This window comes from Rhinopithecus bieti, unplaced genomic scaffold, assembly GCF_001698545.2.
Source record: "Rhinopithecus bieti isolate Rb0 unplaced genomic scaffold, ASM169854v2 scaffold_81780, whole genome shotgun sequence".
Classification (NCBI taxonomy): Eukaryota; Metazoa; Chordata; class Mammalia; order Primates; family Cercopithecidae; genus Rhinopithecus; species Rhinopithecus bieti.
Genome location: NW_016830359.1, coordinates 677094 through 704435, shown reverse-complemented (window position 1 = coordinate 704435; position 27342 = coordinate 677094). Strand labels below are relative to the sequence as shown.

Sequence of the window (27342 nt, the reverse complement as noted above, 5' to 3'; positions counted from 1 at the left end):
CTGCCTCCCGGGTTCAAGTGATTCTCCTGCCTTAGTCTCCCGAGTAGCTGGGGTTACAGGTGCATGCCACCATGCCTGGCTAATTTTTTGTATTTTTAGTAGAAATGGGGTTTTACCATGTTAGCCAGGCTGGTCTCAAACTCCTGACCTCAGGTGATCTGCCTTCCTCGGCAGTAGCGTCTTAAGCCTGAATGCTTGTGTGCTGTAACATACTGTACTGCTCAGGACATCTCGGTCTGGTAGGTAGCTTTAGAGCAGGTGGTGGTCAGGGTTCCCATGCATGTTCTGTGCCAGCCCTTCTGCCTCACTTGTTGCTTCACTGAAACCCCACAGTAATCCTTGAAGAGGCAGGTACTCTGATTTCCAGCTTCCAGAGGAGAGCCCAGCCTTAGATGTCCAGGTACTTTCCATGGGGATGTATGATGAAGGTTGCACAAGGACTTGAACTTGCAGCTGTCGCTCTGCTCTGAGGATCACTACAGGAGGAGTCGACAGCCTCTTAGAGTTGAGTTACCTATGAGGAAACCAATCCTCAGCCTTGGTACCATGACACATGGATCTAATTCCCTGCCTTAGCTGCTGTTTGTTGCAATGTTATTACCAATCCATTGCAGCAGAACACTCCCCGGGGTAGAAAGAAAATGAAAGAATGCAGGAAAAAGCCATATTCACTTCTCCAGGAAGTTGGTCAACCCATGACAGTTGTCCAGGGACTGCCACCTCTCCACTTGTTTCAGTGACAGTTGTCCAAGGACTGCCACCTCTCCACTCTTTTCAATGACAGCTGTACAGGGACTGCTACCTCTCTACTCTTTTCAGTGATACTTGTCCAGGGACTACTACCTCTCCACTCATTTCAGTGACAGTTGTCCAGGGACTGCCACCTCCAGCCTTTTCAGTGACAGTTGTCCTGGGACTGTCACCTTTCCACTCTTTTCAGTGACAGTTGTCTGGGGAGTGCCATCTCTCCACTCATTTCAGTAATAGTTCTCCAAGGACTGCCACCTCTCCACTCTTTTCAGTGACCGTTGTCTAGGGAATACCACATCTCCACTCTTTTCGATGACAGTTGTCCAGGGACTGCCACCTCTCCACTCATTTCAATGACAGTTGTCCAGGGACTGCCACCTCTCCACTCATTTCAAGACAGTGTGTCCAGGAAGCCACCTCGTCCACTCATTTCAAATGACAGTTGGCCAGGAAGCCACCTCGCCATCTTGTCAGGACCACTTGTCCAGGACTGGCACCTCGCCACTCATTCACGGACAGGTGTCCGGAATACCCATGTCTGCCACGTCTCCAATCTTTTCAGTGACCCTTGTCCAGGGACTGTCACCTCTCCACTGTTTTCAGAGGCCCTTCCTGTAAAGAGGGTATTTGTGACAACCTGTTTCCTGTGTCTCACGCGAAAATGTGTACCCACATATGTCACCTCCTCTTGTAAAGCAAATTAAATTATTAAATCGGAACAGGGTTAGAAATAGTCAAACCTGGTGGGGTGCGGTGGCTCACACCTGTAATCCTAGCACTTTGGGAAGCTAGTGGATCACGAGGTCAAGAGATCTAGACCATCCTGGCCAACATGGTGAAAGCCTGTCTCTACTAAAAACACAAATTAGCTGGGCGTGGTGGTACACACCTGTAATTCCAGCTACTCAGGAGGCTGAGGCAGGAGAATCGCTTGAACCTGGGAGGCAGATGTTGCAGTGAGCCGAGGTTGCACAAGTGCACTCCAGCCCGGTGACAGAGCGAGACCCCGTCTAAAAAAAAAGAAAAAATCAAGTTTGGCTGGGTGTGGTAGTTCAAGCCTGCAATCCCAACACTTTGGGAGGCCAGGGCAAGAGGATTGCTTGAACCCAAGAGTTTGAAACCAGTCTGGGCAACATAGTGAGACGTTGTCTCTACTTTAAAAACAAAAAAACAAAAGCTGGTGCAGTGACAGCAAGTCTCTGGTCCCAGCTATTAGAAAGGCTGAGGTAGGAAGATGGCTTCACCCCAGGAGTTTGAAGGCTGCAGTGAGCTCTGTCTGCACCGCTGTACTCCTGCCTGGGCAACAGCAAGACTCAGTCTGGGGGAAAAAACTCATTGAATAGATTTTAGCTACCATGACACCTCTAGGCTCTTGTCTCCCATCTCTGCCCTCCTTTAAATACTTTCTTCTGTGTGTTTTGTGATTTATCTTCTGACCCTCCTAATTAATTGAAGTAATCTCAGCAAGCCCATCTTAAAACTTTCCCATGGAAAGAATGGTAGGCAGAAGGAAAAACAGGGGCTAACTACTGGGGACGAGTTTGTCCCTGCAGGTCGAGGGAGTATAAAGCAGGTGCCCTGTCTAAGCGAGCAGAGCAAAAAATCAGTGTTAACAGAACCTGCCCCCTGCAGGCTGATTTCTTCCCTTGGTGGGATGCTTCCAGGTCCAGGGAGGTGACTTGACAGGACCTTACGGCGTATCTGCAAGTCTAGCTCAAAAACTATTAATGCACAGGTGTCAAGCAAGGGTGACCTCTCACCAATACGGCCCCTCAGAAAGTGACAAGCTGCTGTCTACCTGAGTCTTTAAAATGTTTTACTATGTGATATTCCTTCGATTGCTTGGTTGTCTACCACAAAGTAATGGTAGGGGCAAACGATTTGCTCTAACTGGCCAACCAGTACTGGTTGTCACTATTTATAGAGCTCTTATGACAAAAAAAAAAAAAGAAATTTGAGCCGGGTGCAGTGGCTCAAGCCCTGTAATCCAGTAGCAGGATTGGCGAGCCGAGACAGGCGGATCACGAGGTCAGGGAGATTCGAGCCATCGCCTGGCTGAACGCACGGTGAAACCCCGTCTCTACTAAAAATAGCAAAAAAAACTACCGGGCCAGGTGGCGGGCGCCTGTATCCCAGCTACGCTCTGGGAGGCGTGATTGCAGGGAGGAATGGCGCCGAACCTGGGAGGCGGAGGCTTGCGAGTGGAGCTGAGATTCCGGCCACTGCCACCTCTAGCCCGGGCGACAGAGAAGGCTCCGTCTCAAAAAAAAAAAAAAAAAAAAAAAAAAAAAAAATTTGAGAGATTTAGGGATTATTCGTGGGGTCTTACAACAACTGCTACCTTTTGATGTCATCATAGACCAGGCTTCTTGACAACTTGGAGAAGCAATTCATAGCAGAGGTCCTGGATGCTTATCTATAAAATAAGTCAGCAAATAGGGGTAGAATTGGCCCTGATGGTGACTTACGACGTTAATCTTTCCATGTGCGCGTTAGGCATTTGCATAGCTTCTTTGGAGAAATGGATATTCAGATCCTTTGCCCATATTAAATTGGATTCTTTGTCTCCCTATTACTGCATGTATATTATCTAGATATGAATCCCTCATCAGATATGACTTTCAAGTATTTATCAGTTTATTTTTACACCAAGACTGTTTACTGTGTTGATGGAACTTGATGTTAACAGGTGTAACAGAAATCAGCTGATGGAAGAATCCTGTAACCGGCTACTAGTAACTGGTAGGAATCTATTTGCCAGTGGTTTTTTGTTTGTTTTTTGAGATGGAGTTTCAATCTTGTCCAGGCTAGAGTGCCATGGCACAGTCTCAGTTCACTGCAACCTTCGCCTTCCAGATTCAAGTGATTCTCCTGCCTCAGCCTCCTGAGTAGCTGAGATTACAGGCATGTGCCACCATTCCTGGCTAATTTTTTAAAATATATTTTTAATAGAGATGGAGTTTCACCATGTTGGCCAAGCTGGTCTCGAACTCCTGACCTCAAGGGATCCACCTGCCTTGGCCTCCCAAAGTGCTGGGATTTCAGGCATGAGCCACCGCGCCCGGCCACAGCCAGTGTTTCTGAGTATGACATACTAGCCAAGAGCATCTGTGGCATGCATGTCCAATTTTATTCTAAGATGTCGTTTGGGAACTAAGGGTACAGAAAACAAAATATCCCAGCACTGATGTTTTAGTAACAGGATAAACAGATATTGTGGCAACAAATGCTTCTTCCATGAAGAACTGAAGAGAGAGAAGACTGTTCATCTAGTGAGGTGATTGACATTAGTTGTATCAACTCTAGGATTTGCTGCGAGATCCTCTTTTGAATCTTGTCGTTCTTTCCACAGGTCCTACTTGCTCCGTGTTACCAAAGAATCCACTTTCCCCCCAAAACCTGAGTTCTCAGCCTTGTCTCAAGATGGAAGGAGACAAATCGCTCACCTTTTCCAGCTACGGGCTGCAGTGGTGTCTCCATGAGCTAGACAAGGAAGAATTTCAGACATTTAAGGAATTACTAAAGAAGAAATCTTCAGAATCGACCACATGCTCTATTCCACAGTTTGAAATCGAGAACGCCAACGTGGAATGCCTGGCACTCCTCTTGCATGAGTATTACGGAGCATCGCTCGCCTGGGCTACGTCCATTAGCATCTTTGAAAATATGAACCTGCCAACCCTCTCGGAGAAAGCAAGGGATGACATGAAAAGTAAGTGAGACTTGGGGCAAGTCTAGGGCAGGGGAGGTGATTTCAGGTTCTCATGGGAACAGGGGAGGATCATTGTTCAGTAACCGGGTCCACCTCTGCAGTGTGAGTCTGAGCTGTGAGAAGGATCTCATTGGTCATCGTCATTGGCTGGAAATTAGTGCAGTCTTTAGCCTGTAAAGTGATGGAGAGGGGAGAAATGGGTAGACAACGGCTCCACTCACATGGACTCCCACTGAAGTTAATAGGATTTGAGGTGTAAGTGCTAAGCTTGAGTGGCACAATCACGTGTCGGTCATGAGACTTCAGGAGTGTCTCCTTCTGTTCTGACCCTTGGTTCCCACATCTTGGAACAGGAAATGTGATACTGTGTGTGCCATTGCAAAAGTTCAATAATGCAATGAGGAGAAAGTGGCTAAGAACCTCGATTGAAAACACTAATAGTGGTTCGGTGTGAGTCTCACACTTGGCCATGAGATGAAGGACTGAGGTTCCAGGTGCTGATCTCTAAGGCTTGGTCTTTCTTAGACTGTTGGTGTCCATAGTGCAGCAAGAATTCAGATCAGATTCCGTGGTTATTTTAGGGTATTTAGGAGAAAGGTCATTTAGAAAATAGTAGTTCTTTTTTATCTGGAGAATCCCTTCAACTGTAGACTGAAAACAAATCCCTTGACTGAGCCCCTGAATTGGCCCTACAAATACAGGTGTGGACTGGACGCGGTGGCTCCCAGCTGTAATCCCAGCATTTTGAGAGGCTGAGGTGGGAGGATCACTTGAGGTCAGGAATTCAAGACCAGCCTGGTCAACATGGCAAAACCCCATCTCTACTTAAAAATACAAAAAATTAGCCAGGCGTTGTGGCACATGCCTGTCATCCCAGCTACTTGGGAGACTGAGGCAGGAAAATCGCTTGAACACAGGAGGCAGAGGTTGCAGTGAGCTGAGATCGGGCCACTGCACTCCAGCCCGGGCGACAGAGCGAGACTCCATCTCAAAAAAAAAAAAAAAAAGGTCTTGAGGGTGACTGAAAAGAAACAATCACTATGATTAACCTCATTGTGTGACTTACCCAAGGCCATCCAGCAAAACTGAGGTCAGATAATTCTTTATAAACTTCAGTACACTGATGTGTGCCACTGCTGGCACAGGAAGGTCTGACTGTTGTCTCTGTTATAGGCCAATCATGGAATAAACTGAGATCCTGAGGTTTGGCTTGGTTCCCCTCCATAATCTGGGCACAGGACATTCTTATCCTTGGCTTGGGTAATTACAGTGACTTCATTGAGGCCAATCTCCCTTTTTCTTTGTCTTGCAGGACATTCACCAGAAGATCTTGAACCAATGACGACTGGCCAAGGACCAAGCAAGGAAGAAGTGCCAGGTGAGTGGGGTGGAGTAGGGGGAAACAGGATGTGCTTAAAGACACATGGCAGCCAGTTGGCATCTCTAGGGGTTAGAACCATGACTTCCAATAGTCCAGTGTCCTTTCTAGTCTCACTACCCTGCCATTAACTGACCTGATGGGTTCTGAGGACCTGGTAATTCTGGTCTTTCTCTTTCCAAGTTCAAGAGTTCTGTGACCTGGGGCCAGGCTGGTGGCTCATGCCTGTAATCCCAACACTCCGAGGTGGGTGGATCACCTGAGGTCAGGAGTTCCAGACCAGACTGGCCAACATGGTGAAACCCTGTCTCTACTAAAAATACAAAAAATTTAGCCAGACGTGGTGGCGAGCACCTGTCATCCCAGCTACTCAGGAGGCTGAGGCAGGAGAATCGCTTGAACCCGGGAGGCAGAGGTTTCAGTGAGCCAAGATTGCACCACTGCACTCCACCCTGGGTGACAGAACGAGACTCCATCTCCAAATAAAAAGTTCTGTAGTCTTCAGGCTTTCTTACAACTTGAGGACTTCCCATCATCTTCAGTTTGGGTAACCTTATGACCCTACTATGACAAACTCCTCCCAGTAACCCAGTTTGGGGGCTTTGGTGGAAAGAACCAGATAGCATGAAACCAGATTCAATACAATTCCCCAAACATGTGAGCACTGACCACGTGCCAGCCACCGCTCTGCATATTTACAATACATCGTTGGCTGAAGCACACGTGTTCATGAAATTCACACGTTGTGGGACAGGAAAGACAAACCAAAAAACTAAGATGACACCAGGGAAGGCAAAATACACAGGGAGAAAAGCAGGCTTGTGTAGACAACATACATTCTTCGCTGCTACCTGCACCACCACCATCTTGCTCATCTCCCAGCAGCCAGTGTTGACTGTGAAACCTAATCTGGTTTGGAAGGGGTTGAAACCAACCTCTGTTTTGATGGAGCTTTGCTCAGGCTGTGGGTGGGAAAGAACTATTCAAAGCTAACATGTGAGTAACTGGCGTCTGAGTCAGAGGCTCTGAGTCCCAAAGGTTCGGCATTGCGCAGAGTTTAATGTCAATCCAGGCTTCACAAGGTGAGTGTGACGTGTTATCCATGTGATATAACTGCGTTATCCTTCATGTGATATAACTGCGTCTTAGACGGCCGGGTGCGGTGGCTCACACCTGTATTCCCAGCACTTTGGGAGGCCAAGGCGGGTGGATCACCTGAGGTTGGGAGTTTGAGAACAGCCTGACCAACATAGAGAAACCCCGTCTCTACTAAAAAAAAAAGTACAAAATTAGCCGGCATGGTGGTGCACGCCTGTCATCCCAGCTACTCGAGAGGCTGAGGCAGGAGAATCGCTTGAACCCGGGAGGCGGAGGTTGCAGTGAGCTGAGATTGTGCTGTTGCACTCCAGCCTGGGCAACCAGAGTGAAACTCCATCTCAAAAACAAAAGAAAAAAACACCACGTCTTAGAGGTTTTATCAGTTACTGAATGATGGCTTAGAGATAGCATAAAATAAACACACAGACGAACCTTGACAGGACTGAAACAAACCTGACAAAAGCCGGGGCTCTTGCCGTCAGCCACATTAGGAACCCTCTGAACTCCTCCTGGACACAAGAACTACCGCTTCTCGAGACCATGTGGATCATGCACTGTGCCAGTGTGTGAGAAGCTCATGCTTCTCAATCCTACGTGGTAGTGACAGTCGTTAGTTGTCCAGTGAGACCCAGAAGCTCAATGGCACACTGAAATCTCACATGGTTGAATTGAGGCAAGGTGGGCTTGTGCCGGAAAGACTTGACTTCAGTTGTTACCTACGTGCAAAGGTTAGGGCCATCAGACAGACACTCTACCCTCAAGAAGCTTACATCATAGGTGGTCACGAGCTTTCGTCATCACTCCTCATTGGCTGGGTATGCAAAGATGTTCCTCAAAGGCTGGGCTTGGTGGCTTATGCCTGTAATCCCAGCACTTTGGGAGGCCGAGGTGGGTGGATCACCTGAGGTTGGGAGTTCGAGATCAGCCTGATCAACATGGAGAAACCCCATCTCTACTAAAAATACAAAAAGAAGAGAAAATAGCCAGACGTGGTGGCACATGCCCGTAATCCCAGCTACTTGGGAAGTTGAGGCAGGAGAATCACTTGAACCCAGGAGGTAGAGGTTGTGGTGAGCCAAGATTGCGCCACTGCACTCCAGCCTGGGCAACAAGAGGTTAACTCCATCTAGGAGGGAAAAAGAAAGATGTCCCTTGAAACTAAGCCAACCTAATAAATGCAGCTGTTTATCAAGCTATAGAATCAAATGTGGTATATGCATATAATAGTATATTACTTGGCATAAAAAGAAATGATGTAACTGGATGAGGTGGCTCATACCTGTGATCCCAGCACTTTGGGAGGCTGAGGCAGGCAGATCACTTGAACCCAGGAGTCTGAGACCAACCTGGGCAATGTAGCAAGACCCCATGTCTACAAAAATTGAAATCAGCCAGGTGTGGGAGTGAGCACCTGTGGTCCCAGCTTACTTGGGAGTCTGAGGCAGGAGAATTGCTTGAGTCCAGGGGGCTTGAGGCTGCAGTGAGCCATGACTGTGCCACTGTGCTCCAGCCTGGGTGATAAAACGAGACTGTGTCTTAAAAAGAATATACTAATGCATGCTACAAGATGGATGGATTTGAAGACACTAGGCTAAGTGAAGGAAACTATCACAAAAGGATACGTATTGAATGATTCCATTCATATAAAATGTCTAGAATCAGCAAATCCATTTAAATACTAAAAGACTAGTGGTTGCCTAGGGCTGGGGTGAATGGGGAAACCTAGAGAGTGAGGACTAAGGGCAGGGATTCTTTTTGAGGGTGATTAAAATGTTCTAAAATTGTAGTGATGGTTACAATCTGAATATTCTCAATCATGATTGCATACTTTCAATGGGTGAATTGTATGGTTTGTGAAATTTGTTTCCATAAATCTATCACAAAACTCTAGAGAAGGCAATAAGATACATCCATCTGAAGTCAGCATTGTACATATGACTCCAAAGCCCAGAGACAGATTTGCCCATGGTAGATCAGCCAAGAGAAAGTCTGATTTTCTTTTTTTTTTTTTTTCCAGACTGAGACACCATCTTTGTGCTAGATCTTTTTTTCTATTTCTTTACTTCTCCGCCCCCCCACCCCCACCCACACACACAGTCTCACTCTGTCACTCAGGCTGGAGCGCAATGGTAGGATCTCAGCTCGCTGCAACCTCTGCCTCCCGAGTTCAAGCAATTTTTCTGTCTCAGCCTCCTGAGTAGCTGGGATTACAGGCACCTGCCTCCACGCCCGGCTAATTTTTGTATTTTTAGTAGACAGGGTTTTGCCATGTTGGCCAGGCTGGTCTCGAACTCCTGACCTCAGGTGATACACCCACCTCGGCCTCCCAAAGTGCTGAGATTACAGGTTTGAGCACTGCGCCTGGCCTAGATCTTATAAATTCTATGTAACTTCAGATTCTTGCATCTCTTACATGACAAATCTATTTAGTCTAACAGATCAAATGTATTATGATGCTCACAACATAGCTCCGAATAGAAATCCACCCCCACAAGGAAAGGTGTTCCTCCCCTAGTGGCTTTTTGCTTGTTTTGCTTTTCTTTTTTTTTTTGACTCGCTCTGTCACCCAGGCTGGAGTGCAGTGGCGCGATCTCGGCTCACTGCAAGCTCCATTTCCCAGGTTCACGCCATTCTCCTGCCTCAGCCTCCCAAGCAGCTGGGACCACAGGCAACCGCCACCATGCCCGACTAATTTTTTTGTATTTTTAGTAGAGACGGGTTTCACCGTGTTAGCCAGGATGGTCTCAATCTCCTGACCTTGTGATCCGCCTACCTCGGCCTCCAAAGTGCTGGGATTACAGGCATGAGCCACTGCACTCAACTTTTTTTTTTTTTTTTCTTTCTTTCCAGATAACTCGATGCAGGTTTATGTATCATAAAATCTTAATACAGTTCAAGAATTTGTAAACATGAAACAATCACCACAGTCCAGTCTTAGGATCTTCCTATCATCCAAAAAAATATCCTTCAGGAAAGACAAAAGAACAAGGTGGAGAAAATTGGCCTGTTTTATTTTTGCATAATTTGGAATGATCTTAAGATTACTGTCCCTGAAACTGTTACTGTGATGAATGATACTTATAGACTTTTTTCCAGTGTTAAACCGCTCTTGCTTTCCTGGAATACATGTGACATAAGCAGCATTACATACCTTTTGATACACTTCTGGACACAGTTTGCTGATGAATCACTTCGAATTTGGCGTCTGTGTTTGAGTGAACCGGTCTGTAATCTCTCCATATACTTTGCTTGCTTTTTTAAAGTTGAGAGAAAACTCACATATCATAAAACTTATCCTAATACAATTCAGTGTTTTATGTATTAACAAAGTTGTGCCACGATCACTGCTATCGAATTTCGGGAAATTTTCATCACCCCAGAAAACCACATACCTATTAGCCGTCATTCCCCCACACCCAAGCCCTGGAAATCAGTCATCTACTTTGTGTCTGATTTTTGCCTTTTCTGGACCTTCCATGTAAATGAAACCGGATGCTTTGCTGTATTTTGCGACTGGCTTCCTTCATTTAACACAATGCCTTAAAGATTTGTCAATATCATAGCCTGTTTCAGGACTTCATAACTTTTTACGGCTAAACAGTATTCCAGCCAGGCGCAGTGGCTCACGCCTGTAATCCCAGCACTTTGGGAGGCCGAGACGGGCGGATCACGAGGTCAGGAGATCGAGACCATCCTGGCTAACACAGTGAAACCCCGTCTCTACTAAAAACACAAAATATTAGCAGGGCGTGGTGTTGGGCGCCTGTAGTCCCAGCTACTCGGGAGACTGAGGCAGGAGACTGGCGTGAACCCGGGAGGCGGAGCTTGCAGCGAACCCAGATCGCGCCACTGCACTCTAGCCTGGACGACAGGGTGAGACTCCGTCTCAACAAAAAACAAACAAAAAAAAACCAGTATTCCATTTATGTATATAAATGTATATAAAACACTTCTTGTTCATTTATCACATGATGGATTGGACATTTGGGTTTTTTTTTTTTTTGCTATTATGAATGATGCAGCTATGGATTCTCGTGTGTGTTTGTGTAGATGTGTTTTCGATTCAGGGAGGTGTATACCTAGGAGTGGAATTGGTGGGTCATGTGGCAACTATGTTTAACTTTTTGAGGAACTGCCAAACGGTTTTTCTAAAGTGACTGCACCATTTTGCATCCTCACCAACACCTTAATGAAAGCTACAGTAATGTTTGCTCCTCTGTTTTTTATTGTAACCATCCTAGTAGGTATGAAATATGCACTGTGGTTTTGGTTTGAATCTCCCTAATTATGTTCAGAATCTTTTCATGTGCTAACTGGCCGCTTCTGTGTCTTCAGAGAAATGTATATTCAAATCCTTGGTCCATTTTTAACTTTATTATATTGTTGATTTGCAATACTTTACTAAGGTTCTATCCAGATTAGAGACATGATTTAAAATATATATTTCCCTGTTCTCTGGATTGTCTTTTCACACTCCTGATGCTGTCCTTTGAAGCATAGCGGGCTTTAATTTTATGAAGACAAATTTATTTCCTTGATTGATTGTGCTTTTGGTGTTATCTTTAAAAAATTACTTAACCTGGCTGGGCACGGTGGCTCACGCCTGTAATCCCAGCACTTTGGGAGGCCAAGGCAGTGGATCATGAGGTCAGGATATCCAGACCATCCTGGCCAACATGGTGAAACCCCATCTCTACAAAAAATTAGCTGGGCATGGTGGCACATGCCTGTAGTCTTAGCTACTTGAGAGGCTGAGGCAGGGGAATCACTTGAACCTGGGAGGCAGAGGTTGCAGTGAGCTGAGATGGCACCATTGTACTCCAGCCTAGTGACAAAGCAACACTCCATCTCAAAAAAAAAAAAATAGGGCTTAACCCAAAATCAGAAAGTCAAAATCAGAAAGTTTACACCAATATTTCCTCTTAAGGATTTTGTAGTTACAGCTCTTAAAAACATTTAGGTCTTTAAACATTTTGAGCTAATTTTGTATATGGCATGAAATAGAGGGCTCAACTTCATCCTTTTGTGTGTAGATAACCAGTTCTCCATCAATATTTATTGAAAACACTATTCTTATTGTCTATATTCTTGTCTAAAATCATAGATGTGTGAGATTACTTTTAAACTTTCCAGTCTATTCCGTTGATCTCGATATCTGACCTTATACCTGAACCACACTGACTTAATTACTGTTGCCTTATAGTTTTGAATTCAGTGTGATTCTCCGACTTGACTTCAAGATAGATTGGCTATTCTGGGTCTCTTGAATTTCCATGTGAATTTTAGTATCAATCAGCTTTACAATTTCTGCAAACAAGGTAGCTGGGATTTTGATAAGATTGCATTATGTCATGTAGATTACTGTTGGGTATATGACACAGTAACAACATTAAGTCTTCAATCAATGGACACAGGGTGGTCTTTCCATTAATTTAGGGTTTTCTTAATTTTTTTCTGTTATGTTTGTGGCTTTCAGGATACAAGTCTCTCATTTCATTTGTCAAATTTATTCTGAAATATTTTGTTCATGCTATTATAAGTGGAGTTCTTTTTTTGTTTGTTTGACAGAGTTTCGCTCTTGTTGCCCAGGCTGGAGTGCAATGGTGTGATCTCGGCTCATTGCAATCTCTGCCTCCTGGGTTCAAGCAATTCTCCTGCCTCGGCCTTCCAGTAGATAGGATTACAGGAACATGCCACCACACCTGGCTAATTTTTTTTTGAATTTTTAGTAGAGATGGGGTTTCACCATATTGGCCAGGCTGGTCTCAAACCCCTGACCTCAAATGATTCGCCCTCCTCAACCTCCCAAAGTGCTGGGATTACAGGCATGAGCCACTGTGCCAGGCCAAGTTGTTCATTTTATTTTGTTTACTGCCAGTGTATAGAAATACTTTTGATTTTGAATAGTCTGATCTTGAATCCAGGGCTTATGTTACTGGCACACTCTGCCCTGGTGCTGAGCCAGTGGTTCTGTCCTCTAAACTGGTCAGAAAATTAAATATGGCAAGGCTAAGTTTATCTGGGGTGACCAACATCTCTGATTTGAATAATGTACACAGTATGTTTGTGTTTCTTCTTCTGCCTTCTCTTTTGCAGGAATTTCACAAACTGTGCAACAAGAGAGTGCCACAGCTGCAGAGACAAAAGAACAAGGTGAAGGAAATAGATTTATTCATTTGTTGCCCTCTTGGAAGAAAGTTGGGTGAGAGAAGTCCATGCAGTTCAAATGACTGGGAAATCTACTTTCCCTTTCTTCATTCTCATTTGTCTCTGGTGTGTGAGTCCCTTCCCTAAGAGATCTTGGGATCAGCACCATGGACAGAAACTTGCAGGTTCTCTGATTATTTACACTACTGTTTTTTGATTTTAACTGAAAATAAGAATTGTATATATTTATGGGGTCATGAATGATCAAATTGGGGTAACTAGCGTATCCATCACCTCAAATATTCTTTGTGCTGAGAAAATTTTATTTATTTTGAGACGGAGTTCAGTTCTTGTGGCCCAGGCTGGGGTGCCATGGCATGATCCTGGCTCACTGCAATCTCCGCCTCCCGGGTTCAAGCAATTCTCCTGCCTCAGCCTCCTGAGTAGCTGGGGCTACAGGAGTGCGCCACCATACCCAGCTAATTTTGTATTTTCAGTAGACACGGGGTTTCTGCATGTTGGCCAGGCTTGTCTCGAACTCTCGACCTCGGGTGATCTGCCCGCCTCGGCCTCCCAAAGTGCTGGGATTACCAGCTTGAGCCACCGCTCCCAGCCATGCTGAGAACATTTAAAATCCTCTTTTAGCTGTTTTGAAATATACGTTGTTATTAACCAGTCACCACTGTTGTGCAGTAGAACACCAGAACTTACTCCTCTTGTCTAGCTGTAACTTTGTACCCATTGACTAATGTTTTCCACCTTTCCCAGTCCACTCTCTGCCCCACCAGCCTCTGGTAACCACCGTTCCACCCTCCAATTCTGAGTTAGATATTTTTAGGTTCCACTTGTCAGATCCGCTGGTATTTCTCTGTGCCTGGCTTACTTCACTTAACATAATGTCCTCTAGGTTCCTCGACATTGTAGCAAATAACAGAATTTCCTGTGTGTTTGGGCTGAATAACCCATTGTGTATATATACCACATCTTTTTTGAAAGGGATTCTCGCTCTATCCCCTAGGCTGGAATGCAGTGTCACAATCTCAGCTCACCACAACCTCCACCTCCCAGGTTCACGCCATTCTCCTGCCTCAGCCTCCTGAGTAGCTGGGACTACAGGCACCCACCACCATGAGGCCCGGCTAATTTTTGTATTTTTAGTAGAGACGGGGTTTCACCGTGTTAGCCAGGATGGTCTCAAACTCCTGACCTCGTGATTCACCCACCTCGGCCTCCCAAAGTGCTGGGATGACAGGCGTGAGCCGCCGTGTCCGGCCAGAATCCTTTTCATTTCTTTCAGGTTGTTAGTTATGACCCTCTTTCATTCCTGACTGCAGTAATTTTAGCCGTTTGGTTTTTTTTTTTTTTCCTTGGTCAGTCTGGCTAAAGGCTTGTCAATTTTGTTCTTTTCAAAGAACAGACTGCTGGGTTTGTTTTCTCTATTGTTTCCATTCTGTATTTTGTTTACTTCGGTTCTTTATTCCCTTTCTCTGTCCGTTTTGGGGTCAGTTTGCTGCTCGCTAAGCCCAAAGGGGTTCCTTCCTGCTTTAAGGTGGAAAGTTACGTTATATTTCAGATCTTTCTTGGGCATTTATAGCTATAAATTTTCCTTTTTTGATTGCTCTATCTTCCCCCCCAAAATCCTTTTTTTTTTTTTTTTTTTTTTTTGAGACAGAGTCTCGCTCTGTCGCCCAGGCTGGAGTGCAGTGGCTGGATCTCAGCTCACTGCAAGCTCCGCCTCCCGGGTTTACGCCATTCTCCTGCCTCAGCCTCCCGAGTAGCTGGGACTACAGGCGCCCGCCACCTCGCCCGGCTAGTTTTTTGTATTTTTTAGTAGAGACGGGGTTTCACCGTGTTAGCCAGGATGGTCTCGATCTCCTGACCTCGTGATCCGCCCATCTCGGCCTCCCAAAGTGCTGGGATTACAGGCTTGAGCCACCGCGCCCGGCACTGCTGTGTTTTGTTTCCACTCATTTCAAAGTATTTAATTCCCCTTTGTTTCCCTGCTTTGACCTGTTGAGGATCGTATGGCTTCGCTTCCATGTATTTGGAAATTTTCAGATTTTCTTACTGTTTTCTCATCTTATTTCACTGTGTTAAGAGAGCATACTTTGTATAATTTCAAAGCACATCAACTCGAAACATGTTTTATGCCTGACGGATCTATCTTGGAGAAGGTCTGTTTGCAGTTGAGAAGGGCATGTTTTCTGCTTCTGGGTGGAGCGTTCGCTTGATATCTGCCTCCACCGTCTTCCATGTCCGTACATAGCGTCACTATATGCCTGGTCATTTACACCAAAAGCTTAGTCATTTTTTTTTCTGGTTTGGTTTTGAGATGAGGTCCCACTCTGTCTCCCAGGATGGAGTGCAGTGGTGCAATTTTGGCTCACTGCAACCTCCGCCTCCCAGGTTTAAGCAGTTCTCTTGCCTCGACTTCCTGAGTAGCTCTATTTTTTAATATTTCTTTTCTCCACCTTATATCTAGCAAATCAGAAAATCACATGGTCTCTACCTGTAATATATGACCCATTTGTTCACAGTTCTTCCCATCTGCTGTATTTAAAGGCATTTCATTTGCATCTCAAACATAATTCATTCTTACATACAATCCATTTTCATACAATAACCAAGGTGATCTAAAATTTACATCTGTAACTTTACTCCCATGCTTTAAAATCCTTAAATGGTTTTTATTCTGCTTGTGATTTTTTTGAAAAAAAGATAATTTTTCTCTAATTTACAAGACAAAGACCACCCTAATGATTATTCTTTAAAATGGCAAATCTGTTCTCATAGATCCTAAGAGGAATTTGTGTTTAGCCTCACATGGTAACTATGTCCTGATAAATATATATAGTGGTTATTCTCAGTCAGTGGTAGCTACTATGTGCCAGAGGCTGTGCTATTACTCTACTAAATCATCTCCACAGCAACTCGACAACGTAGGAATAATTTCTTCACTTTTGTAGATGAACATCCAGAAACATGTAACCTCAGTAATTGATGAAGATCTTACAAGTAGTATATGACAATTCACATTTGAATCCTGTGTCTGACTCAAATCCTTAATTCTTTTTTTAAGAGACAGAGTTTTGCTGTATTGCTGAGACTGCAATGCAGTGGCTATCCACAAGCACGACCGTGGCACACTACAGCCTCAAACTGCTGGGCTCGAGTGAGCCTCCTGCCTCAGTCTCCCGAGTAGCTGGGACTACAGGCATGTATCACAACATCTGGCTCTAAGATCCTAAGATCCTTAATTCTTAACTGTAGCTTTCACTCCTCATTTAATTTTTGTATTCTTATTAATTTTTTTGAGACAGGGTCTCGCTCTGTCACCCAGGCTGGAGTGCAGTGGCACGATCTCAGCTCACTGAAACCTTCGCCTCCCGGGTTCAAGTGATCCTCCTGCCTCAGCCTCCTGAGTAGCTGGGATTACAGGCACATGTCACCACGCCTAGCTAATTTTTGTATTATTTTAGTAGAGACCGGGTTTCATCATATTGGTCAGGCTGGTCTTGATCCCCTGACCTCAGGTGATCTGCCCGCCTCGGCCTCCCAAAGTGCTGGGATTACAGGCGTGAGCCACCATGCCCGACCCACCCCTCATTTTAATAACTTGTGCAAGGCTCTCCAAGGAGAAATGAGCCTGGGACTCTCACCCTCAAGCCTTGAATTAGTGCTCATTGTACTAGCACACTCTGTCTTCTAGCTGAGCCAGTGGTTGCCATGCTTTAAACTGGCCAGAAAACTAAATACGGCATGACTGAGCTTATCTTGGGGGTGTCTGACATATCTGATTTGAATAATAAACATAAGTATGTTGGAATTCATTCTTCTTTTGCAGAAATTTCACAAACTATGGAACAAGAAGGTGCCACAGCAGCAGAGACAGAAGAACAAGGTGAGGAAAACATTTATTCCTTGGTTGCCCTCCTGGAAGAAAGTTGGGTGAAAAGTGTAAGTAGTTTAGTTGCTGGGGTATGTAGTTTAGATTGCCTTTCTTCATTCTCATTTGTCTCTGGTGTCAACCCCTTCCCTTCATGCTCTTGATCTGTCCCATGGATAGAGCTACACAAGTTCACTATGATGATCTACAGTCAGATACTATGAACACAAAATTCTAAAGAACCCATAATTCTAGGGAACTCGAGTCAATCACAACTTTGTTTGATGGATGCTAAACATATGGCCAAGAGTAGTCAAGTGCTTTCTTCAAACTTAAGTGGCAGTAATTATTTTCTTAATTCCTTCTATCAACTAATATGTACGTGAACACCTGCCTTTGAAGAATCGTGATGGAATAACAGTGGTAAGAAAAACATGCCTTACCTTCATGACTTCTTTTTTTTTTTTTGAGAAGGAGTCTCGTTCTGTCACCCAAGCTGGAGTGCAATGGCACGATCTCGGCTCACTGAAACCTCTGCCTCCCGGGCTCAAGCAATTCTGCCTCAGCCTCCCAAGTAGCTGGGATTACAGGCACCTGCCACCGTGCCCGGCTGGTTTTTGTATTTTCAGTAGAGATGGGGTTTCACCATATTGGCCAGGCTGGTCTCGAACTCCTGACCTCGTGATCTGCCTGCATTGGCCTCCCAAAGTGCTGGGATTACAGGCGTGAGCCACCAAGCCAACCTACCCCTCATTTTAATAACTTGTGCAAGGCTCTCCAAGGAGAAATGAGCCTGGGACTCTCACCCTCAAGCCTTGGATTAGTGCTCATTGTACTAGCACACTCTCTTCTAGTTGAGCCAGTGGTTGCCATGCTTTAAACTGGCCAGAAAACTAAATACGGCATGACTAAGCTTATCTTGGGGGTGTCTGACATATCTGATTTGAATAATAAACATAAGTATGTTGGAATTCATTCTTCTTTTGCAGAAATTTCACAAACTATGGAACAAGAAGGTGCCACAGCAGCAGAGACAGAAGAACAAGGTGAGGAAAACAGATTTATTCCTTGGTTGCCCTCCTGGAAGAAAGTTGGGTGAAAGAAGTGTAAGTAGTTTAGTTGCTGGGGTATGTAGTTTAGATTGCCTTTCTTCATTCTCATTTGTCTCTGGTGTCAACCCCTTCCCTTCATGCTCTTGATCTGTCCCGTGGATAGAGCTGTGAACATTTACTGTGATTATCTACAGTCAGATACTATGAAGACAAAATTCTAAAGAACCCATAATTCTAGGGGACTCGAGTCAATCACAACTTTGTTTGATGGATGCTAAACATATGGCCAAGAGTAGTCAAGTGCTTTCTTCAAACTGTTTCCTGATTTTCTTTCTACCCTCTCTGACTTCAGAATATGGAGATGACAAATGGGACTACAAGAGTCACGTGGTGACCAAATTTGCCGTGAAGGAGGGTGTACGTTGTGGTTTTGAAAAAACTGCTGACTGGCCAGAAATGCAAATGTTGTCTGATGCTTTTAATTCAGACCAATGGGGCTTCCGTCCTCACACGGTGGTTCTACACGGAAAGTCAGGAATTGGGAAATCGGCTTTGGCCAGAAGGATCGTGCTGTGCTGGGCACGAGGTGGACTCTACCAGGGAATGTTCTCCTACGTCTTCTTCCTCCCCGTTAGAGAGATGCAGCAGAAGAAGGAGAGCAGTGTCGCAGAGTTCATCTCCAGGGAATGGCCAGACTCCCAGGCTCCAGTGACAGAGATCATGTCCCGACCAGAAAGGCTGTTGTTCATCATTGATGGTTTCGATGACCTGGGCTCTGTCCTCAACAGTGACACCAAGCTCTGCAAAGACTGGGCTGAGAGGCAGCCCCCGTTCATCCTCATCCAGAGTCTGCTGAGGAAAGTCCTGCTCCCTGAGTCCTTCCTGATGGTCACCGTCAGAGACGTGGGCATAGAGAAGCTCAAGTCGGAGGTCGTGTCTCCCCGTTACCTGTTTGTTAGAGGAATCTCCGCAGAACAAAGAATCCACTTGCTCCTCGAGCGTGGGATCGGTGAGCATCAGAAGACGCAAGGGTTGCGTGCGATAATGAACAACCGTAAGCTGTTGGACCAGTGTCAGGTCCCTGCCGTGGGCTCTCTGATCTGCGTGGCTCTGCAGCTGCAGGACGTGGTGGGGGAGAGCATCACCCCCTTCGGCCAAACGCTCACAGGCTTGTACGCAACTTTTGTGTTTCATCAGCTCACCCCTCAAGGCGTGGTCCGGCGCTGCCTCAATCTGGAGGAAAGAGTTGTCCTGAAGCGTTTCTGCCGCATGGCTGTGGAGGGAGTGTGGAATATGAAGTCTGTGTTTGATGGTGACGACCTCATGGTTCACGGACTCGGGGAGTCTGAACTCCGTACTCTGTTTCACATGAATATCCTTCTCCGAGACAGCCGCTGCGAGGAGTTCTACACCTTCTTCCACCTCAGTCTCCAGGACTTCTGTGCCGCCTTGTACTACGTGTTAGAGGGGCTGGAAATCGAGCCGGCTCTCTGCCCTCTGTTCGTTGAGAAGACGAAAAGATCCATGGAGCTTCAACAAGCAGGCTTCCACATCCACTTGCTCTGGATGAAGCGTTTCTTGTTTGGCCTCGTGAGCGAAGATGTAAGGAGGCCATTGGAGGTCCTGCTGGGCTGTCCCGTTCCCCTGGGGGTGAAGCAGAAACTTCTGCACTGGGTGTCTCTGTTGGGTCAGCAGCCCAATGCCACCGCCCCAGGAGACACCCTGGATGCCTTCCACTGTCTTTTCGAGACTCAAGACAAAGAGTTTGTTCGCTTGGCATTAAATGGCTTCCAAGAAGTGTGGCTTCCGATTAACCAGAACCTCGACTTGATAGCATCTTCCTTCTGCCTCCAGCACTGTCCGTATTTGCGGAAAATTCGGATGGATGTCAAAGGGATCTTCCCAAGAGATGAGTTAGCGGAGGCATGGCCTGTGGTTCCTCAATGGTGAGTACCCCAGGCAATTTTATCCTATGCCTTGTGCTGAGCTCGGTGTCCCTACTGCTGGGACTTGACAGGACTTCCAGGAACTTCAAGGTCCCAGATAATCCTTTCAGGATGAATTGCCCAGATGTCCAGCTGGCTAAAATGCCAGGACCCGAATCCAGCTCATTATCCATAACTGGGAAAGGTCTTTCAAAATACAGGGCCCCGCCCAAGACTCTAAAGGAAAGGATCTGGAGTTGAAACCCAGGAATATGTGATTTATTTTATTATTTTTGAGACAGAGTCTCACTCTGTTGCCCAGGCTGGAGTGCAGTGGGGTGATCTTGGCTCACTGCAAACTCCACCTCCCAGGCTCAAGCGATTCTTCTGTCTCAGCCTCCTGAGTAGCTGGGACGACAGGCACACACCACCACACCCAGCTGATTTTTGTAATTTTAGTGGAGATGGGATTTTGCCATGTTGGCCAGGCTGGTCTCGAACTCCTGACCTCAGGTGATCCACCGGCCTCAGCCTCCCAAAGTGCTGGGATTACAGGCATGAGCAAGCTCCTCCTGTCAATGTGATCACTCGGGTTTGTGGACTGCTTGTGTGGTATGGAGTCCAGGGCCATGCTGTCCAGTACAGGGTTCTGTGATGGAAATATTCCATGTGTCTTGTCCAGTATGACAGTCACCAGCCTCATAAGCCTGTTGAGCATCTGAAATGTGGTGAGTGAGACTTTGGAGGTGAAACTTATCTTACTCCATTTCAACTCATTTGTATTTTTTTGTTTTTTTGAGACAGTCTCACTGTGTCGCCAAGGCCGGAGTACAGTGGCAGCTCACTGTAACCTCTGCCTCCCAGGTTCAAGTGATTCTCTTGACTCAGCCTCCGGAGTAGCTGGGATTGTAGGCCGCACCCACCACACCTGGCTAACTTTTCTATTTTTTGTAGAGACGGGGTTTCACCATGTTGGCCAGCCTGATCTCAAACTCCTGACCTCAGCCTCCCAAAGTGCTGGGATTACAGGCGTAAGGCACCGTGCCTGGCCTCATTTGTATTTAAATAGTCGCACGTAGCTAATGCTTACTGAATAATGCCAGTCTAGAAAACATACTTTGCTGGACCATCTCAACGTCATCCTATGACCCAGAACACAGCAGCGAAGAATGTGGACAGGCTGGGTGGAAGAGGCTTGCTCGAGGCCAGGTTTTTGAGACCCATCTGGGCAACAAAGTAAGGCCCTATCTGTGGACAGGCTGGGTGCAGCGGCTCATACCTGTAATCCCAGCACTTTGGGAGGACGAGGGAAGAGGATTGCTTGAGGCCAGGTTTTTGAGACCAGCCTGGGCAACAAAGTAAGGCCCTGTCTCTACAAGAAAATTGAAAACTAGCCAGGGTAGAGGTGTGTGCCTGTGATCCCAGCTCCTCAGGAGGCTGAGGCAGGGAGATCACTTGAGCCTAGGAACTGAATGCTTCAGTGAGTTACCACACCATTTCACTCCAACTTGGGTGACATGGTGAGACCCTGTCCCTGGAAAAAAAAAAATGAATAATAAAAAGAATGTGGACATTCCCTGGTGGTCTAGTTGTTAGGAAAATCTTTTTTAAAAAGTGAACGTGGCCATCCATCTGCTAATATGTGAAGCCCAGGTCTGCTACTTCCTGGTAGTGTGACCTTGGGCAAGTTACTCTGCTGCTCTGTGCCTCAGTTTCCCCATCTAAAACAGAGGTCATGGCAGCTACCTATCCAGTTGTCAGGAGACAGTGTACACAGCTGCAGCACTCAGGAACTGGGCCTGGCACTTACTAACAGATGTCAGCTAATGATACTACCAGAGCTAAATGGAGTGCTGGTGTATATGGTACACTGGGCAAACCTGGTTTTAAATGTTAGCTTTGCCACTAACTAGCCCTGTTGCCATTGACAATATGGGGGAAATGGCGCCAACCTCACGGGTTTAAAACAGCATCGGATTCTCAAGTGGGGCTGGGCATGCTGACTCATGTCTGTAATCCCTACACTTTGGGAGGCCGAGGCAGGTGGATCAACTACTACAAAAATTAGCCGGACACGCTGGTATGTGCCTGTAATGATAGCTACTAGAGAGGCTGAGGCAGGAGAATTGCTGGAACCCAGGAGGAAGAGGTTGCAGTGAGCCGAGATGATGCCACTGCACTCCAGCCTGGGCAACAGAGTGAGACTCTGTCTTAAAAAAAAAAAATACCAGGCGCAGTGGCTCACTCCTGTAATCCCAGCACTTTGGGAGGCCGAGGTGGGTGGATCACCTGAGGTCGGGAGTTCAAGGCCAGCCTGACCAACATGGAGAAACCCTGTCTCTACTAAAAATACAAAATTAGCTGGGCGTGTTGGCACGGGCCTGTAATCCCAGCTACTCAGGAGGCTGAGGCAGGAGAATCGCTTGAACCCAGGAGGCGGAGGTTGCGGTGAGCTGAGATCGTGCCATTGCACTCCAGCCTGGGCAAAAATAGCGTAACTCCATCTCAAAAGAAAAAAACAAAAAAAAACACCTCACATGAAACAGGTCCGGCACACCACCTGGTGTGTGCTAAGGCCTTGATAACATGGCAGCTACCCTTGGTTGGAAAACAATTAAGTACAGATGCTTGCTTTGTGAGAGAAGAGCTCATGTCAGTGCAGACAAAGATCAGCTTGCCCGTTATGCTCTTTTCACAGTCAGGGGAGTTACAACCTGGGCAATTTTCCTGTAGATTGACTGAAAATGTACACAGCCACAAAGCTAAGCACTGAGATGGGAAATTTGCATGTCATAAAAAATCACAGCTACTTGTGTTCACAAACCCCGTGCTACACTTACCATTCACTTTTTTTTTTTTTTAAACAGTCTCCCTCTGTTGCCCCAGACTGGAGTACGGTGGCGTGATCTCGGCTCACTGCAACCTCCATCTCCTGGGTTCAAGCAATTTTCCTGCCTCAACCTCCCGAGTAACTGAGATTACAGACACACACCACCATGCCCGGCTAATTTTTTGCATATTTAGTAGAGACAGGGTTTCACCATGCTGGCCAGGCTGGTCTCAAACGCCTGACCTCAGGTGATCTGTCCACCTTGGCTTCCCAAAGTGCTGGGATTACAGGCGTGAGCCACCACGCCCGGCTGTATTCACCTTTTTCTTTGACAAATAATTGTGTGCATTTATGGGGTACACTGTCATAGCTTGGTACATGTATATACACTGTAGAATAAATCAAGATAATACATCTATTATCTTACCGTATGTGTAACTTTTTGTAGTGAGAATATTTTAAAACTACCCTTTTAGCAATTTTAAGATACGCATTATTAACTACAATCACCCTGCTGTGCAGTATGTCACTAAAACTTATTCCTCCTAACTGAAATTTTGTATCCTTTGACCAGCATCTCCCGAGTCCCTCCCTTCCAGTCTCTGGTAACCACCATTTCACTCTCTGCTTCTGTGAGGTTCATGTTCTTAGATCCTACGTGTAAGGAAGATCAGGCAGTATTTGTACTTCTGTGTGCCTGGCTTGTTTCACTTAATGTCCTCCAGGGTCATCTATTCATCTTTTTTTTTTTTTTGAGACGGAGTCTCACTCTGTCACCCAGGCTGGAATGCAGTGGCAAGATCCTGGCTCACTGCAACATCTGCCTCCTGGGTTCAAGCAGTTCTGCCTCAGCCTCCTGGGTAGCTGGAATACAGTTGCCCACTACCACACCCAGCTAACATTTGTATTTTTAGTAGAGACGGGGTTTCACCATGTTGGTCAGGCTGGTGTCGAACTCCTGACCTTGTGATCCTCCCGCCTCGGCCTCCCGAAGTGCTGAGATGACAGGCGTGAGCCACCGTGCCCAGGCTTTGTTTCTTTTATTCTTCAGGGCAAACCCATGAGGGTAGCTCCCTGTTCACAAACGTAGGAAGGTATAAACTCAGATAGGAGATGATTGCCAGTGGACGGGAGCCTAATTGCTCCAATTTTTAGGTGTACAATACAATATTAACTATGGACACAACATTGTACAGCAGATCTCTAGAACTTATTCATCTCACATAACTGACACTTCACAGCCATGGAACAATAACTCCATCTCCCCGGCTCCAGTCACCTGGCAGCCTCCATTCTACTTTCTGCAGTTTTAGATATTTCAGAGTAGAATCATGCGCCGAGTGTGGTGGTGGCTCACACCTGTCATCCCAGCACTTTGGGAGGCCGAGGTGGGTGGATCACCTGAGGCCAGGAGTTCGAGACCAGCCTGACCAACATAGTGAAACCCCGTCTCTACTGAAATTACAGAAGTTAGCTGGGCATGGTGGCGGGCACCTGTAATCTCAGCTACTCTGGGAGGCTGAGGCAGGAAAATCACTTGAACTTGGGAGGCAGAGGTTGAGCCAAAATCATGCCACTGCACTCCAGCCCGGGCAACAGAGACTCCGTCTCCAAAACGAAGTAGAATCATGCAGTATTGGTCCTTCTGTGACTGGTATAGCTCACCCAACAATATCCTCCAGGTTCATCCATGCTGTCAAAAACGGTAGAATGTCTTCCTTTAAGGATCAGTAATATTCCATTTACGTATGTATAGCATGGTTTTTTTTTTTTTTTTTTTTTTTTTGAGACTGAGTTTCGCTCTTGTTGCCCAGGCTGGAGTGCAATGGCGTGGTCTCGGCTCACCGCAACCTCTGCCTCCTAGGTTCAAGCGATTCTCCTGCCTCAGCCTCCCGAGGAGCTGGGATTATACGCATGAACCACCACGCCTGGCTAATTTTGTGTTTTTAGTAGAGACGGGGTTTCTCCACGTTGAGGCTGGTCTCCAACTCCTGACCTCAGGTGATCTGCCCGCCTCAGCCTTCCAAAGTGCTGAGATTACAGGCGTGAGCCACCAGGCCTGGCCGTATCGCATGTTGTTTATCTGTTCGTCCATGGATGGACATGTAAGTTTTCCACATCTGAGCTGTTATGAATAATGTCAGAATGAGCACGGGAGACCAAATACCTCTTCTGCATCCTGATCTCAGTTCTTCTGGGCTTATACACAGAGGTAGGATTGCTAGGTCCTACAGTAGCTCTATTTTAATATTTTTTAGGAATCTCTATATTCTTTTCCAAAGCTGTTGCACAGTTTTACGTTCAAGTGGAGCTGGAATTCAAGCAAAGATCTGATGCAGGGCCGGGCACAATGGCTCCCACCTATAATCCCAGCACTTTGGGAGGCCGAGGTAGGGACAGGTCATGAGATCAGGAGTTTGAGACCAGTCTGGCCAATATGGTGAAACCCCCATCTCTATTAAAAATGCAAAAATTAGCTGCGCATGGTGGTGGGTGCCTGTAGTCCCAGCTACTCGGGAAGCTGAGGCAGGAGAGTCGCTTGAACCCAGGAGGCAGAAGTTGCAGTGAGCTGAGATCATGCCACTGTACTGCAGCCTGGAGACAGTGAGACTCCATCTCAAAAAAAAAAAAAAAAAATCAGGAGCTGGTGGTTCCTAGTCATGCCTGCACACCCCTCGGGTATCAATATGCCCAGGAGGCAGGGTGGATACAGGGCTAGTCTTGCAAAGCATGATGGCAGCTGCTAAGTTGCCTCAGAGTCTCTAAAACTGCCCTGGTCTCACCTCGATAGCTCGGTCCCTCTCCTCCCACATGTTGCCACGATTGCTCACCTTAAACTCCATCCCACGAGCCTATATTTCTGTCCCCCCCAACATAGGATGTGCCTCGATAGCTCTGTCCCTCTCCTCCGATATGTTACCACGATTGCTCACGTTAAACTCCATCCCACGAGCCCCTGTTTCTATCCCCCGATGTAGGATGCAGGGTAAAACCCTTATGGAGGAGCAGTGGGAAGATTTCTGCTCCGTGCTCAGCACCCACCCCCACCTGCGGCAGCTGGACCTGGGCAGCAGCATCCTGACAGAGCGGGCCATGAAGACCCTGTGTGCCAAGCTGAGGCATTCCACCTGCAAGATACAGACCCTGATGTAAGGCTGTCCGCCCCCTATGAGAGAATCCCTTCCCATGACGCTGTCCCAGCTCTCCCCTACTCCTGAGAGAAGACCCATCTGAAACCTCTCAAGCTCAGCCTGAGGGCATCAGTGCCACCAAAGGTGTAGGAACCAAGTTCCCAAAAGCACAGAGTGGGGAATTGCTAAAGACCTTGTGATCGGCCGGGCGCGGTGGCTCACGCCTGTAATCCCAGCATTTTGGGAGGCCGAGGCAGGCGGATCACCTGAGGTCAGGAGTTCAAGACCAGCCTGGCCAACATGGTGAAACCCCAGCTCTACTAAAAATACAAAAAAAAAAAAAAAAATTAGCAGGGCATGGTGGTGCGTGCCTGTAATCCCAGCTACTTGGGAGGCTGAGGCAGGGGAATTGCTTGAACCAGGGAGTTGGAGGTTACAGTGAGCCAAGATCACGCCGCTGCACTCCAGCCTGGGCAACAGAGCAAGACTCTATCTCAAAACAAAACAAAACAAAACCCTTGTGGTGTTACTGAAGCAGGTTCCTTGACACCGGGTTTGGATGGGTTTGAATGGTTTAAGCTCCTCAAGGCGGGGACTGTTAATACTGCTTCATACACTATTCCCAGTAGCTGGCCTATCACAGGCACTCAGGTATTCGTTGCTTTACAAGGAAATACAATTAGAAATTTGCAAGTTAGAGTGGAAGAAGGCTGGGAAGGATAAGTGAGGTCACAACAAAACGTCACCAGTGTCACATGCCTCTCCCCTTTCCCGTCTCCTGCAGGTTTAGGAATGCACAGATTGCCCCTGGTCTGCAGCACCTCTGGAGAACCCTCATTGCCAACCGTAACCTAAAATGCCTCAATTTGGGAGGCACCCACCTGAAGGAAGAGGATGTAAGGATGGCGTGTGAAGCCTTAAAACACCCAAAATGTTTGTTGGAGTCTTTGAGGTACGTCTCTGGGAGGGCTTTTGCCTTTTGTTTCTTCGTTTTTACTTTTGTTTGAAATGATTACAGAAAGAGGCAAAATTAAAGAGCTGCAAAGATGAAAAAGTTTTGGTGATGGATGGTGGTGATGGTTGCAGGAGTTTAATGCCGCTGAATTGCACACCTAAATAATTAAAATAGTTCATTTTCGGTTATAAACACTTTATCACAATAAAAAACTCAAAGTTTCATTTAAAAATATTTATTCTTGGGAGGCCGAGGCGGGGGCGGATCACAAGGTCAGGAGATTGAGACCATCCTGGCTAACATGGTGAAACCTCGTGTCTACTAAAAATACAAAAAAAAATTAGCTGGGCGTGGTAGCGGGCGCCTGTAGTCCCAGCTACTTGGGAGGCTGAGGCACGAGAATGGTGTGAACCCGAGAGGCAGAGCTTGCAGTGAGCCGAGAGGGCGCCAGTGCACTCCTGCCTGGGTGACAGAGCGA

At 46.5% G+C, this 27342-nt stretch overlaps 1 protein-coding gene across 1 annotated transcript in view; it reads left to right on the top strand.

The window, feature by feature from the left end:
* The first annotated feature begins 422 nt into the window (after positions 1-422).
* The window catches only part of NLRP5 (NLR family pyrin domain containing 5), a 55345-nt gene continuing 28425 nt past the window's right edge, over positions 423-27342 (top strand). Inside the window, exons 1-9 of the mRNA XM_017865356.1 lie at positions 423-458; positions 4057-4462; positions 5775-5840; positions 13035-13091; positions 16930-16986; positions 17961-18017; positions 18376-19969; positions 25757-25927; positions 26694-26861. Of these exons, the coding sequence (XP_017720845.1) occupies positions 423-458; positions 4057-4462; positions 5775-5840; positions 13035-13091; positions 16930-16986; positions 17961-18017; positions 18376-19969; positions 25757-25927; positions 26694-26861 (2612 nt within the window). The remainder of the gene's footprint in view (positions 459-4056; positions 4463-5774; positions 5841-13034; positions 13092-16929; positions 16987-17960; positions 18018-18375; positions 19970-25756; positions 25928-26693; positions 26862-27342) is intronic.